Raw genomic sequence first — 14,505 nt, 5'->3', positions numbered from 1 at the left:
GCTGTTTTTTCCGTCTGCTGGTTGAAACGAACACCCTTCACAACCACCGCCCCTGGAACACATCGGTGGGACAGTTGATACCTGGAACATGATTTTGAAGTGAAAGATAATTTTGTTCCTTCATTGGACAAGTAATCCACATGACTCCAGTCCAACAATTAAAGTCTAATGAACTGAAAAGCTCATTTGTGTTAATAAACATTTTTATCATCAATACACTGTTAATTTCAAACCATTGGTGCAAGTCCTATCTACTTATCTACATATACAATATTGCTCTTTCCTGTGAAAAAGCTGCCTAGGTTAAATCAGGAGATAAATATGCACAGATGAAGATAAATGTTATACACTGTTTACAAGCAAAAATCATCATTACAGTTTTAAAACAATATATCACTTTTTTTTTTGAAGTGATAGGGCAAAAGGGGGTGGACTATTTCACAGGAGAAAATGTTTCGGATTATAGACCAATAGTGACGGTTCAAAGTAAAAATGCCTTATTGATGGATCTGTTTTACATACACACACACACACACACACACACACACAACATGTTAATTAAAGTAATGTAGTCACGTGGATTACTTGAGGATCATTGCTATGTTTTTATCAGCTGTTTGGATTCTCATTCTGATGGCACCCATTCACTGCAGAGGATTAATTGGTGAGCAAGTGCCGTAATGCGTATTTCACCAAATCTGATTATGTAGGTGGACAAACTCATCTACATCTTGGATGGATGGCCTGAGAGTGAATAAAAATTTCAGCAAATCAGTTTTGGGTGAACTATTATTTTAAAGAACACCAGTAATTCTGAGTTTGGCACACAGTTTGATAAATCAAGTGGAGGATGAGAGAGGACCAGGCCTGGATTTATAGTTTTGTTTGGTTTTTGTTTGTGTGCGGCAGTCGTCCGCAAGGGGCTGCCACACTGTTTTTTCTTTATTTTATTATTAAAGTATTTGATTGTCCGCTGGTTCCTGCCTCTTCTTCCACGAACATTGTTACAATCACTATAAGCTAGTCTGTCATTTCAATTTCATTCAATGTCTACTGAGTATATAGCAGTAATAGCAGTATATCAGTACACATAATAGTTGTCATTAAAGTCCACTGGTTTACCATTATACAAAGCTTCTTAAACCCCACTTGTTCCACTGTATGCAACACAAAATGGCATAGTTATATAACTTGAAACACATCAGTAATTATGCAGAGTAGACATATTTAATAGTTTTTTTTTTCTCAGCTCCTGACTTTAATAATTCATTTATTTAAACCTGTGACATTGCATTGTGGTTCAAGGGTTAACTCTCTGTTATTCAACATCCAGTCCCTCTCTCTGAAGACATTCACTAGAGTCTTTGTGACACTTCTTCTCACTAGCAAATTCACTCTCTGGCTCATCTAAGGGTAAGAGCTTTTTTAAATGAAAATAATGTGTATTTAGAAAGTTATTTATTTCTCAGATATCTGTTGATGCATTACCACTATTTAAATAGGTGCTTAAACTCTTTTTTTTTTTATCATTGTCTGTCACTGTAGCTTCTTTTTGTAGGTTGCCACATCTTAACTTTTTATACCTTTCACAACTTTATTCTTCCCTCCTATTTATGACAATTTTATTTCGTATTTTAAGTAACTGCTTATAAAACGTACATGCAATTCAAATATTGGAACATGTTATGTAATTTTAGTGACCACAGAAATGCTCTTGTTTAGGTACAGAAAACAATATTTTCTTCATCTATATATTGTGAAACATTATATCAGTATTTTACTTCTATTTTTGTCTTGAACTGTAAAAAACAAAACAATATATCTTATATGTAGAAATAAAAATGTTAAAAGAAAAAAAGAAAAACAGCTTTAGTTTTCTGCTATACACAGCAGATTTTTTTTAAACGGAGTTAACACTAGAAAAGGGTAAATTCTGTTGAAGCCGAGAATCCACCTTCACCAGACAGAACACAGAACACAATAAGCTTGTTTGAGATGACAAACACCCCGTCTTGAATGCAGATGAGAGTAGAATGCTGCAGCCAGAGAAAGAACCGGATAAGAGCTGTCAAGAGCTGATAATTCTCACTATACTTAGTAGACATGCAATCTACATGAACAAATACAAAATGCAATATTATTAAAACATCACATTTACATAATTTGTTGCTAATTAAGCGGATGCATCCAAAATGTATTCAAGTTGATATAGATAATAGAATAACATTACACAAGTGAGCCTGTCCCAATACCCACACATGTGGTATTGGCCACTTGAGATGCACAAAATAAGTGTACAAAACTATCCCATGTCTTAAAAAGGACCTTGAGGCACACTTAATCCACATCTCTAAATGATACTGTTCAGAGTGTTGTTTGAAGCTAAGCCAGTAAGTGAAATTTTTACAAATCTATGTTGTATGATCCATCATATAATCAAAGGTTCCACACACTTGCAGTCTTCTTGCTCACTTTGAACACTTGGGCCCTAGACAGAAAATACTCCATGGTAGTAGAGAAGTGGTCAATTGCAAAGAGCGCAAGCATGGGCACTGAGACAAGCCCATTCTCAAAGACATTGCTAATAAGAGATAGAAATGTCAGGATACACAAATTACCCACACACTCCTATCTCTACAACTGGTCATGCCCCAAACCAACCCTAACCCTGGTTTCAGGATGATCAAACAGAGCAATATTTTGATAGCACCACAGAGACAAAAATGAACAAAATTAACCAACAAATGGTGTAGTTGTCGCTTTGCCTTGAATAGTATTTTTTTTTTAAGATGGGCTCAGAAATTAATATTTTAGCTTAAAAATTGTGTTTGCATTGTTTCTTGAAGGAATCTAATGGATCTAAGAGGGTACTTCAACAGGATCGGGTTTACTGGTCCATATGACAAACCTGACCTGGACACTTTACGCACCGTCCATAAGCTGCATGTTATGACCATTCCATTTGAGAACCTCAGCATCCACTGCGGGGAGAAAAACACAACGGACCTGAACATCATCTATGATAAATTAGTCAAGAGCAATCGGGGAGGCTGGTGTTGTGAAAACAACCTCTTGTTCTCATGGGTCCTAAAGGAGATGGGTTACAAATACACCACACTAGGCTCCAAGGTGTTTAATAAGTTCCAAAATAATTTCTACCCTGTGGACTCTCATCTGATCAATATGGTGGAGATTGATGGGAAGCCTTACATTACCGATGTGAGCTATGGAGTGTCATGCCAACTCTGGTATCCCTTAGAGATGATCTCGGGTAAAGATCAGCCGCAGCCTCCAGGCGTGTTCTGCCTGCTAAATGAGGGAATGACGTGGGTTCTGGAGAAGACTTCAAGAAAGCAAGTGGTCAAAGATAAGGCTAATGCTAATTCTAGCCTCATTGACAAGCGCCTGGTGAAGAAAATGTATTGCTTCCCATTAACACCCCGTAATAAAGAGCATTTTGTGGAGACCCTGGATTGCTTGCAGACCAGTCCTGATTCTCGGTTTGTGCTGAAGTCCATTTGCTCCCTTCAGACCCCCAACGGCTTCAGAGCTCTGATTGGCTGGACTTACAGCGAGATCATATACAACCCAGAGGAGGACTCTGACATGGTGGACATGAAAGAAATCCCTGATTGTGAAATAGAGGCTGTGCTGAAGGAAAAGTTTAATGTGGTGTTAGTCAACAAGTTCACACCGAAAAACAAAAAAGCTAATTATTGCATGTAATAAAGTATAATACAGAGAAAACACATACTTCCTTAAATGGCTTTTCTTTTTCTTTTTTTGGAAGTGACTGGTCTAGCCAATAAAATCGTTTCTGTGAAAGCCCTGAATGCAGCAGTTTCTGTTTGTCTCAATGTTTTTTTATGATTTCTGAAAAGATGATTTAACATAGATACAGAATATATGCACTTCTAAAGATTGTTTAAAAATTATTGACTCTTTATTTCTTAGTGATTGATAGAAACATGTATGCTCCAAAACACTGTATTTACATGTCCATTAAATAAACACAGCTCCATATTTTGTGCCAACAACGTATTTAAAATTGCTTGAACAGAGTGGGGAGAGCAGCAAGACAAACCCCCCTGGGGTACAGAACAGAACCATTATAAGCATACATAATTACAATTCACAATTACATGAGTTGTAAACAAAATGTGATAGAGACTGCTTCCAATGAAGAGACTGTAAAGAAAGAACAAAGTTAGATGGATTAAAGGGAGTTAAATGGATTAAAAGAGCATTCACTTATCTTAGTTGTGGATTTCAGATGTTCTGGAACAAACTGCAACAGTTTGATTTGCAAGCAGCGATGCAATGGAAGAGACACTTAAAAATGGGACTTTAAATAGACCGCAGGTGATAGGTGTCAAGACTGGATTGGTACACTGACTGTCTGCTGATGCAAGCTTGACCTACGTGGCCTGACTGAACTAACGCGATGCTCCATAATGACATTTTTATTAAGTCTAAATGCTTGTCCAGGGTGCTGTTGAAATTGCATGCATATATCATTGTGAGTTATAACTGGTTACTGACAGGTCAGGTTAGTGTTTAAATTTAGCAGCTTTGAGTTTGCCGCACTTTACAGATAACATAAACTTTTCTCCCAATATTGCATCTTAGTTTATAAAGTGACCAATTAAAACAAAAGTGTCTCCCTCAAAATTATAAAAGAAGGCAACTGCATGTACAGTATAATAATTAAACAGATGTTGATTAAATTGCATTTAGTCACTGCACAATGTATTTGAATTGATACATTTATTTTCACGTCATGTTTCTTTTATTATGTCATGTCTCATTTTTAACATTCAAAATGTCTGAGGTTAAAATTTACAGGGTTGAAGGTGAAATGGCTATTATTATTCAAATATTAATTAGGAAACACCACTGCATCATACCACCTTATTTTCAGTATAGTGAATGTTATCATTTGAGCAATATTAATATATTCATCAATAAGTATTGTTTTGTTTTTGTAAAAAATAATCACTTAAGACAAGTTCAGATTTAAAAAAAAAAAAACATTACATAAAAATAGCACATATGAAAGCACAGTCAGTGTTCTGAATTGTCTAAGATTTCTGATTCTTTTTGCAATAGAATTACCATACCTGCTTAGACATTTACATTTATTCATTTAGCAGTTTGACTGTAAGTGCATATGTGTCCCTTTCTTTATTACTTATGCAATGAACAACACACTGAACTTGGTACAATGATTAATAATGACATTAAGTTCTGACTTGTACTTCTTGAAAAGGTCAGGAGGATATTTCGTTTTTGGGCCAGATTGTACATATCACTCAGTTTTCCTTTTTCTGCTGCAGCACTTGACACAAAGATATTTAACTGTAAAAAATATGGAGAGAGTGATTACCAAAACAACTGCCAACAATGTAACTGCAACATCTACTGAGTAATAGGAGTACCAAGGCAGTTTATAAGATTCTGAACGAAGGTGAGCAGCTCCTTTATGTCTCATTACAAACTCAATCCAGAAGAGAGCGCTGTCCAATGGTTTAACTGGTGTGTCTCTGTGCAGATGAGAGAGCCTCTGCATACTCAGTCTGTAAGATGGCTCACTGATTACTTCTTGTATGGCCGTGTGCAGTGTGTATTTATCTAAAGTTGTTAAGGTAACTATCTTGGCTCCTCCCCTAACTTGCAATCTAACAAGATTGTCGTACTGGTCAAAAAACAGAGGAATTCCAATCACTGGAATGCCATGGTACAAAGCTTCTTGAAGCCCATTAGTTCCACCATGTGCAATAAAAACTTTAGTCTTTGGATGCCCTAGCAGATCATTCTGTGGCATCCAGTCAACTAGCAATGTGTTGTTGCCCAAAGTAGATGGTCTTTTTCCAGTGTATCTCCAAATTACCTTTTGAGGAAGCGTAGCAAAAGCAGCCGCTATTTCAGCTGTTAAATCATCTGGTAAGACACTGATAAATGACCCTAAAGACATGATAATGACTCCATGCTCTCCAGAACTTTGCATGAAGACTTCCAGGTCACGTGGAAGGGTCTTTGCTGGTTTGCAGTGGAAACCGCCAACATAGATGATATTTGGCATTGTTGGACGTGGAAACTCAAAAACAAAATCAACCCTCATAAGCCATATATCAGCCCCCTGGAGAAGTTCATAAAAACTTACAGGTGGATCGAAATATTTGTCACAAAGTGCTTGGTACTGTGCCAAATTAAAATAGCCATATTGAAAGTACATTAGCAAATAATAGAAAATATTTTGAACTCGTTGAAAAAAGTTCATTTTGTCTGTGTTTCCAGATTTTGTGATAGGAATGTAAGACAGCGGTGAGGGAGCGATCTCAAAGTGTCCCTCTCCAGGAGTGGTCCATCTCACATTATATACCATTGGTAACTTAAGTTTATGAGCCAGGAAAATGCCTGTACCCCATACAGGATCAGTGAGCACCAGATCGTATTGCTTTTCCTTCAGTGTCTTCAGAATTTCCTCACTTTCAAATATGTTTGTTATAAACTGACATATAATTTCATGCATTTTATAAGTGTTATAAAGTGTATCCAAATACAGCCAACCTGAGCCCAGCCAGCTGCTCTTTCCTCTTTCATAGTTGATTGCTTTGGAAAGCATGTCATCTACAAATTCTTCATCTAAAATATGTAACTATATTGCAGATATTAGCAATTTAAGCAGACATGCTAACGGCTCTAGCACAACTGTTAGACGTGACAAACTAATAATTACATATCGCGGAATACTGCATTAGCTACTGGGTTAATGCCGGAAATAGCTGCAACAGCTTACAGAAGCATTCCGTATTAAACAAAGAACCACGATAGGAACTTACTTCGTCAATAAACTTGAAGTTTAAGACTGAGCCAGAGCCGTTGAGCTGCTTAAAAAGGCATGTGACAGGGTATGACAGCCACAATCACATTCATATAGCTATCAAATATATAATTCCGTGTAGAATTCAAATTGGTCTGATTCGTTTTGTGGTCTGCGCCGTCGCGCGCACGTGATCCGCTCCGTGCTATCGTGTCCCTCCCTGGACCGGAGAAGAGTGTGTGCAGTGCGGTGGTTAGCTTGACACATTGCGAAACCAGACTTCTTTTTTTACTGAATGGAAAGCATATTTACACAGTCTTAATCGTTCCCTGTCCCCTGTGTAGTGCACTACGTGGCTTTCACCTTACAGAAATAGGAAAAGTTCAAAAGAACAGCATTGTCAAAAATAGAGATGTTTTCTAACAATATCAATCTTTACTACCACTGTTTCTATCAATTTAACAAATCCTTGCTTAATTCAAAACATCAGAGTTATTACATGATAAATCTAATATAAAGTGTAACACTTTCATTACCAAAAAGTGCTGTTAGTCCTGTTACACATTTGTACTTACACATACACATACCATTCAGTGGGTTGTTACATATGTGTAGTTACACAAACATTACAGCTGTAGATACTATAGTATGTACCAGTATGTACTTACACTGTGGTTACATTCTATGTACACAGTTACTATGAAAGAACACGGGTATTAAGGACACCTAATATAAAGTGGGACCAAATACTGACCTCAAGGTTTTGAATGGTAGTGTCTATTGTTACAAAATTTATATTTTAATTAAATGCTGTTGTTATTCATCAAATGATCCTGAAAAAGTATCATATGTTTCCAGCAATGATAATAAATTACATAAAATTTATTTTAAAGTACATTTTTATCAAGTAAATGCAGGCTTGATGACTAACAATATAGCCTATAAGGTTTTGACTTATATATATATATATATATATATATATATATATTAGGGGTGTAACGATACGCGTATTCGTATTGAACCGTTCGGTACGAGGCTTTCGGTTCGGTACGCGGTACGCATTATGTACCGAACGGTTCGTTGGACTCATTAATTATATTTGGAAAATAAATAAAAAATTGTGAAATATAATGATATGCGTTCAACAAGGTAGCCCAATAACCCAAACAACGTAATAGACAACGCCCCTGACACCCCGAAGAAGAAAAAAACACCAACTTATATGTTTATGTTAGGCTACTCAGTCAGGCGCTCGCTCACTCAGTACGCGCTGAAGGCTCGTTGCAAAATGGCCAATGCGTTTAACAGACCAGAAATAGAAGATCCTCCAGTAACCAACAGGTCTGGTGTTTGGGTGCACTTTACCAATCGATCGGGGCATCCAAACAAGCATGGAAATCAAAATGGACTAGTACTGTACTGTGTCGGAATTTCCTGAGCAGTACGATACAATTAACAGGCCTGCACGTTATTAGATAGAAGAACTGTTATAAATACAACGTATGCACGGGCAGTTTTGAAAACTCCACCTACTTTGCTCTTGGCATAGTGCAGCGCAAATCGCGTTGTATCTGAAGGGCAACGCTGAGCCCAGGGTCCAGCGCCACGCATACCGCGTCCTGTGTGAAAGACCCTTTAGCCATTTCGCAACGAGCCTTCAGCGCATACTGAGTGAGCGAGTGCACTCTCTGTAGTGGAAAACGCAGGTTTTAAGAACATGCTTAATGTAATTGAGCCCCGTTACAATATTCCTTAACGAGCCCATTTCAGCCAGACAGTAATTCCTGCTTTGTTCCAAAAAACATAAGCCCTATAGAGAACCAATTGAGTAAAAACACACTCAATATAAAGAGTTATAGAGTTCCATATAAAAAGTTACATCTTTGTATTTGTTCATAACTACTACAACAATATAACATTTTCATTTTTTTTTTATAAGGAGCTGTTTTTGTTTTATACGGTATGCTGCTAAGAAAACACCATAGAAGATGGGTAAAGAATAGCTCCATCATTGTTCAATGTAAAAAAACAAAACAAAAAACATACGTTGTTAATTTTAAAAAAATCAAGGAAATGTATCTGCCAATTTTTTCTTTTTGCTGTATCTAAAACGTACCGAACCGTACCGAGACACCAGTGAATCGTATCGAACCGAACCGTGAATTTTGTGAACCGTTACACCCCTAATATATATATATATATATATATATATATATATATATATATATATATATATATATATATATATTTATACGTATAATTTTTTTATTATTATTATTTTAATTTTATTTTACATTGCCTCATTTTATATTTGAGCTCCTGTCCCTGAAGAACTGTCTGCACGTCCCGGTTTCAACTGATTAATTAAACTGACTTAAAAAATAAATAAATAAAAAAAAATTGTCGCCATGATTTCTGGATTATATCATAACCTGTGACATGTCTCTATCCTACCCAAATTAAGAATTAACAACAATTTCTACAGACAGCAGAGAAAAAGCGAGGGCGTTGCAGCAACAAATCTTGCATTCAAAAATATTCATATTTATTTCATGTTGCAATTATGAAAGAGGAAAATATCATTGATTCATATGCAGCTTGAACTGAGGCGAATTATCTCACTACAAATTAAAGAGCGTAAAAAGACGTTTATTGTTTGTATTTTATCATAGAATTGACAGAAGGCTGAGACTTTGTAGTAACAAAACACAAATCTGAGATCACTGGGTGGCTTGCATGCTAGTAATAATAAATGGACTTGAAAACTTTAAACAACATTTCCAAGCATTAGCCTAAATAAAACAGCTTGTGAATAGTCACTATACACATAACTTTATTTACTTCTGAAACATCAACAATAAGGCCTAAATTAAGTTAACCAAGTTGGTGCCCAAAAAGTTTGAGTGAGCAATTATGTGTTGCATATGGGCCCAGGGCTGACTTGCTACGCCACTTAAAAAGACTGATGTATCTGCATTTTATTATCTTATTGATAAAAACACATCATCAGCCATAAAATAGTACACGTGTCATGTCGTCTTTTTATTTGAAACATTCCCAAATGCATTAACTTAATTATAGTCACGACTATTAGCCGGAGTGCCCATAAACTCCAATAAAGGGCACTTCACTCAGGACTCTGACATTTTTGTTTCCATCAACCACCAGATGTCACCATATCATCACTTGGACACTAGTACCTTTCATACTGTTGCACCACACCCGAACTACATTCCCCATGAGTCACTGCATCACAGATCACCTTGCCACACCTGCACCTCATTCATCAGCCAATTTCCTAGCCACACCTACACCTCATTTACACACACACACACACATATAACCAGCACAGTCACTCTCATACTTTGCAAAGTCTTGTTTAGCCCCGTCTAGCATTTCAGAGCATTTTCCCTGTGTTTGTTCTTCCCATGTCTGATCTTGGATTGTTTAAACCGGCTCTGATTCTCTGCTGCCTGCCCAACCTCTGCTTGTTTCGGTTATGATTCTGGATATCCCTGACGCCATTCCTGATTACTGCCTGTCTGACCATTCTCTTAATAAAGTTCTGCACATGGATCCGAAACGTCTCTGACTCCACGTTACAATTATCATGAAATATCTTTCTTCTCACCTTTATAGATTATGCTGACCTATAGTGGGTGATGGTCAAAGTAACCTAATAATGTAACCTACTATGCATAAAAAACCTGTCTGTTTACTTAACAGATAAGAGTGTCATGTCATAACATATTTTTAATTTGAGTTTAATTGAGTTTATATTTAATCTGAATTTAACATTGAAAGTTAATGTGAATAGATGTGCAAATTAGGCTCATGACTTATATTAAGAATATTTACAATATCAGAGAACATTTTCACTGACAGTCTAGTTCAAGCACTATCAAAAACTCATATACACCTAGGGTGCCTTGAGGGTGAGCAATTTATGACCTAGTTTTCATTTTGTGGTTGAACTAACCCTTTAAGCATAATATAAAATCAAATGTAAAGAACATTCCCATCCTCAAGCATCACACTGGGGCTACTAAACTGCATCAAAGAAAGGAAAAAACATCTTTGTTAAACGAATCGTTGAGAACCAAAGAAAATTACAGATGATCCCTGAAATAATGGAAAACTTAAATTTACTTGGAATAAATACCCTTCTGTAAAAGTTCTTAAATCTTAGTTTTAATCCATGAACTTTAAATTACTTACAGTTATACCGACTGGCTTATGCTTCTTTGTTCAGAGCCGATATCTTTATCTTAAACTGAGCAAACTTCAGCATTACACCATATCATGCATTATCTTTTAAAATGCAGTCAAAGTCCAAAGTTTATTTGGAACATGATTTACAGTATGGCACAGATGTCTATAAAGTACACACTTTTACTCACATGTAAATTTGCTGGTAATATCAATTTGATAAAGAGGGGTTTAAACTACTTTTCCACACTATGACTATATCATACAGCATATATTATAAAACAAATTAATTTGGCACAGTGGCAATTTAACTGGCGGCTATCACTATGCCAACTTGAGAGAGAGGAATAAAGAGAGTTCACATGAGGTAAAGCATAAAGAAAGAGTATATCTGCATAAAAAAGCATCTCTGCGTAATTTGACATATGAGATCAGATGTTATAAAATAAGATAAAAAGAACCCAAGAAAAAATGTTTAAGCAAGTGAAAAAAAAGCTTAGTGTCAGAGATAATAGTTTAGTTGTTTTAAGTAAATATCCAGGGCTCCATACTACCACACCATCTACATGACACTTATCTCTTATGTGGTCAAAAAAAGACGATTTCACCATAAAGTCAGAAAGATCAAATCATTATTCAAGGACGTAGGGCAGGGGGATGTCACAGCATTTACAAAAAAATGCATTGAGAGCAGAGGAATTCAATATTATTCTATAGAATGTGAAGAATGGGAACTTTCAATATCATCTTTTTGTTGCACATTTAACAGTCAAACCACTTCATATGGAAACATGTCACTCGGTTTTCCTTTTTATGCTGCAGCACTTGACACACAGATATCTAACTGCTAAAAATATGGAGAGAGTGATTATCAGAACAACAGCAAACAATGTAACTGCAACATCTACTGAGTAATAGGAGTACCAAGGCAGTTTATAGGATACTGAACGAAGGTGAGCGGCACCTTTATGTCTCATTACAAACTCAATCCAGAAGAGAGCGCTGTCCAATGGTTTAACTGGTGTGTCTCTGTGCAGATGAGAGAGCCTCTGCATACTCAGTCTGTAAGATGGCTCACTGATTACTTCTTGTATGGCCGTGTGCAGTGTGTATTTATCTAAAGTTGTTAAGGTAACTATCTTGGCTCCTCCCCTAACTTGCAATCTAACAAGATTGTCGTACTGGTCAAAAAACAGAGGAATTCCAATCACTGGAATGCCATGGTACAAAGCTTCTTGAAGACCATTAGTTCCACCATGTGCAATAAAAACTTTAGTCTTTGGATGCCCTAGAAGATCATTCTGTGGCATCCAGTCAACTAGCAATGTGTTGTTGCCCAAAGTAGATGGTCTTTTTCCAGTGTATCTCCAAATCACCTTTTGAGGAAGCGTAGCAAAAGCAGCCGCTATTTCAGCTGTTAAATCATCTGGTAAGACACTGACAAATGACCCTAAAGACATGATAATGACTCCATGCTCTCCAGAACTTTGCATGAAGACTTCCAGGTCATGTGGAAGGGTCTTTGCTGGTTTGCAGTGGAAACCGCCAACGTAGATGATATTTGGCATTGTTGGACGTGGAAAATCAAAAACAAAATTAACCCTCATAAGCCATATATCAGCCCCTTGGAGAAGTTCATAAAAACTTACAGGTGGATCAAAATATTTGTCACAAAGTGCTTGGTACTGTGGCATATTAAAATGGGTGTAAAGAATGTGCATCAGAAAATAGAAATACACATTTTTTACTCTTTGAAAAAAGTTCATTTTGTCTGTGTTTCTAGATCCTGTGATAGGGATGTAAGACAGCGGTGAGGGAGCAATGTCAGAGTGTCCCTCTCCAGTAGCACTCCATCTCACATTGTATACCATGGGTAACTTAAGTTTATGAGCCAAGAGAATGCCTGCTCCCCATACAGGATCAGTGAGCACCAGATCGTATTGCTTTTCCTTCAGTGTCTTCAGAATTTCCTCACTTTCAAATATGTTTGTTAAAAGTTGACACATCATTTCATTTGATTTATAAATGACATGAATCGTATCCAAGTACAGCCATACAGCACTCAGCCAGTTGCTCTTTCCTCTTTCATAGTCGATTACTTTGTTAAGCATGTCTCCTACAAATTCTTCATCCATTCCTTTGGTGTTAGGTATGGTTATAGAGCTGTAATAAGTTGAGTTCTCCTTTACAAACCAGCTGTTGTAGGTGCGTATTACATCAACGTTGTGTCCTCGACCATGTAGCGCTTTGACGAGGACTTCCATGTTCACCCAGTGACTTCCCTCCAAAGGTACCACCAAGACTTTGCCACCATCACAGAGAGAAACGAAACAGATTACAATCGTTATCCAGAGCGAAGCAGAAACCTTGTTCTTAGAAAATGGTGTCATCTTGCCTGTAAGTGACAAAAAAAAAAATTAGATGACTTACGCTGTGCAGTACTGCATAGTCAATGAAATTAAGAAACAGAGTCCAATTTATATTTTCAAAATGATTTTTTTTTTATGATTTTTTAAATGAAAAAAGTTTGGATTATAAAAATATGTAGTAACATTTTCAGTTCCATTCAGTTGTATTATCTCAAGTATACACCCACAAGGTGAGGGATTATTTTTAATGCCCACTACATGTTATATATATATGCTCCTGATTTCTTCAGCGCTGATATATTTATTTTGGCATGTTACACTCTGACCAAATTATTAGCATAATCACATCACCAAAAAAAGTGGTTACTTAAAATGAAGTGAGTAGCCAACAGCAAGCCAAAGTGCAGTTTGTTTGCAACAATGTCTTAGGCACATATACGTTTATAAAGTGCACACTTTTATTCATATATAAATGTGTTACTGATTTCAGTTCTACAGATTAGTAGTTGTGTTTATCAACAATATGACAACATGCAAACTTGACAAGAAATAAATCCAGACAACTAATTTGTAATTTAACTGTATGTATGTAATTTGTTCAGTATGGACTTTGAACTTTAGAAAGAACAGTGAGGAAATAACAGATCACTTGAGGGAATGCATGAATTTAAAATTCATTTAATCTGTTGAACTTTGTGAACACAGACTCAATGCCACTCTCACAGATACAAGTCTCAGTAAAATCTGTGCGATTAGATCATACACACCTTGGTAGAGGGGTACAGCATGCATACAGTCAGTTTCAACACCAGCCCAAGCCGTTAAAACGGAGAGTTGCTGCAGCCAGACACTGGAATCAGATCATGCGGAAGTAACGTTATTTCCAAACACTGCTGCGTCCGAAAGCTGAAAAATGCTGCCTCTGCAGGCAACATATGGAAGAAGGGAAGGAAACAAGGCACGTTTAAATCCTGGCTATAGTCAAACCATTTTTTATTTATGTTTTTATATTTTTTTATAGAATTTCTAGCGAGAAATTAGTAGTGTAGTAATTAATAATAAATTATGAAAAAGTTTTTTAAGGTATTTTTTTTTTTATGTATC

At 36.5% G+C, this 14,505-nt stretch overlaps 2 protein-coding genes across 4 annotated transcripts; one reads left to right on the top strand and one right to left on the bottom strand.

Annotated features, from left to right (window-relative positions):
* Positions 1-1,332: 1,332 nt before the first annotated feature.
* LOC127934489 (arylamine N-acetyltransferase, pineal gland isozyme NAT-10-like) lies at positions 1,333-3,825 on the top strand. Its single transcript, XM_052531925.1, has 2 exons — positions 1,333-1,413; positions 2,847-3,825. The coding sequence occupies exon 2, from the start codon at positions 2,854-2,856 to the stop codon at positions 3,724-3,726; it is 873 nt and encodes a 290-aa protein (XP_052387885.1). The 5' UTR covers positions 1,333-1,413; positions 2,847-2,853; the 3' UTR covers positions 3,727-3,825.
* A 96-nt stretch (positions 3,826-3,921) lies between these two features.
* LOC127934474 (UDP-glucuronosyltransferase 2B31-like) lies at positions 3,922-14,303 on the bottom strand. 3 transcript variants are annotated; one of them, XM_052531891.1, is made up of 3 exons: positions 14,169-14,303; positions 12,538-13,427; positions 3,922-6,019 (listed from the first exon to the last, which is right to left on the bottom strand). In XM_052531891.1, the coding sequence occupies exons 1-3, from the start codon at positions 14,191-14,193 to the stop codon at positions 5,309-5,311; spliced, it is 1,626 nt and encodes a 541-aa protein (XP_052387851.1). In that variant the 5' UTR covers positions 14,194-14,303; the 3' UTR covers positions 3,922-5,308. The 3 variants fall into 3 exon arrangements, with proteins under 3 accessions (XP_052387851.1, XP_052387850.1, XP_052387849.1); XM_052531890.1 differs by having other exon boundaries at positions 3,922-6,165; positions 12,684-13,427; XM_052531889.1 differs by lacking the exon at positions 3,922-6,019 and having other exon boundaries at positions 11,144-13,427.
* Between the last annotated feature and the right edge of the window lie 202 nt (positions 14,304-14,505).

Source organism: Carassius gibelio, chromosome A18 (assembly GCF_023724105.1).
Source record: "Carassius gibelio isolate Cgi1373 ecotype wild population from Czech Republic chromosome A18, carGib1.2-hapl.c, whole genome shotgun sequence".
Lineage (NCBI taxonomy): Eukaryota > Metazoa > Chordata > Actinopteri > Cypriniformes > Cyprinidae > Carassius > Carassius gibelio.
This window is presented reverse-complemented; position numbering and strand designations above follow the sequence as displayed.

Coding starts and splice junctions, on each gene's coding strand:
- LOC127934489 (XM_052531925.1), top strand. CDS start 2,854: ATGGATCTAAGAGGGTACTTCAACAGGATCGGGTTTACTGGTCCATAT.
- LOC127934474 (XM_052531891.1), bottom strand. CDS start 14,193: ATGCATGCTGTACCCCTCTACCAAG. Junction 13,428..14,168: donor TGCTGTACCCCTCTACCAAG/GTGTGTATGATC, acceptor TGTCACTTACAG/GCAAGATGACACCATTTTCT. Junction 6,020..12,537: donor CAAAGACCCTTCCACATGAC/CTGGAAGTCTTC, acceptor CTTCCACGTGAC/CTGGAAGTCTTCATGCAAAG.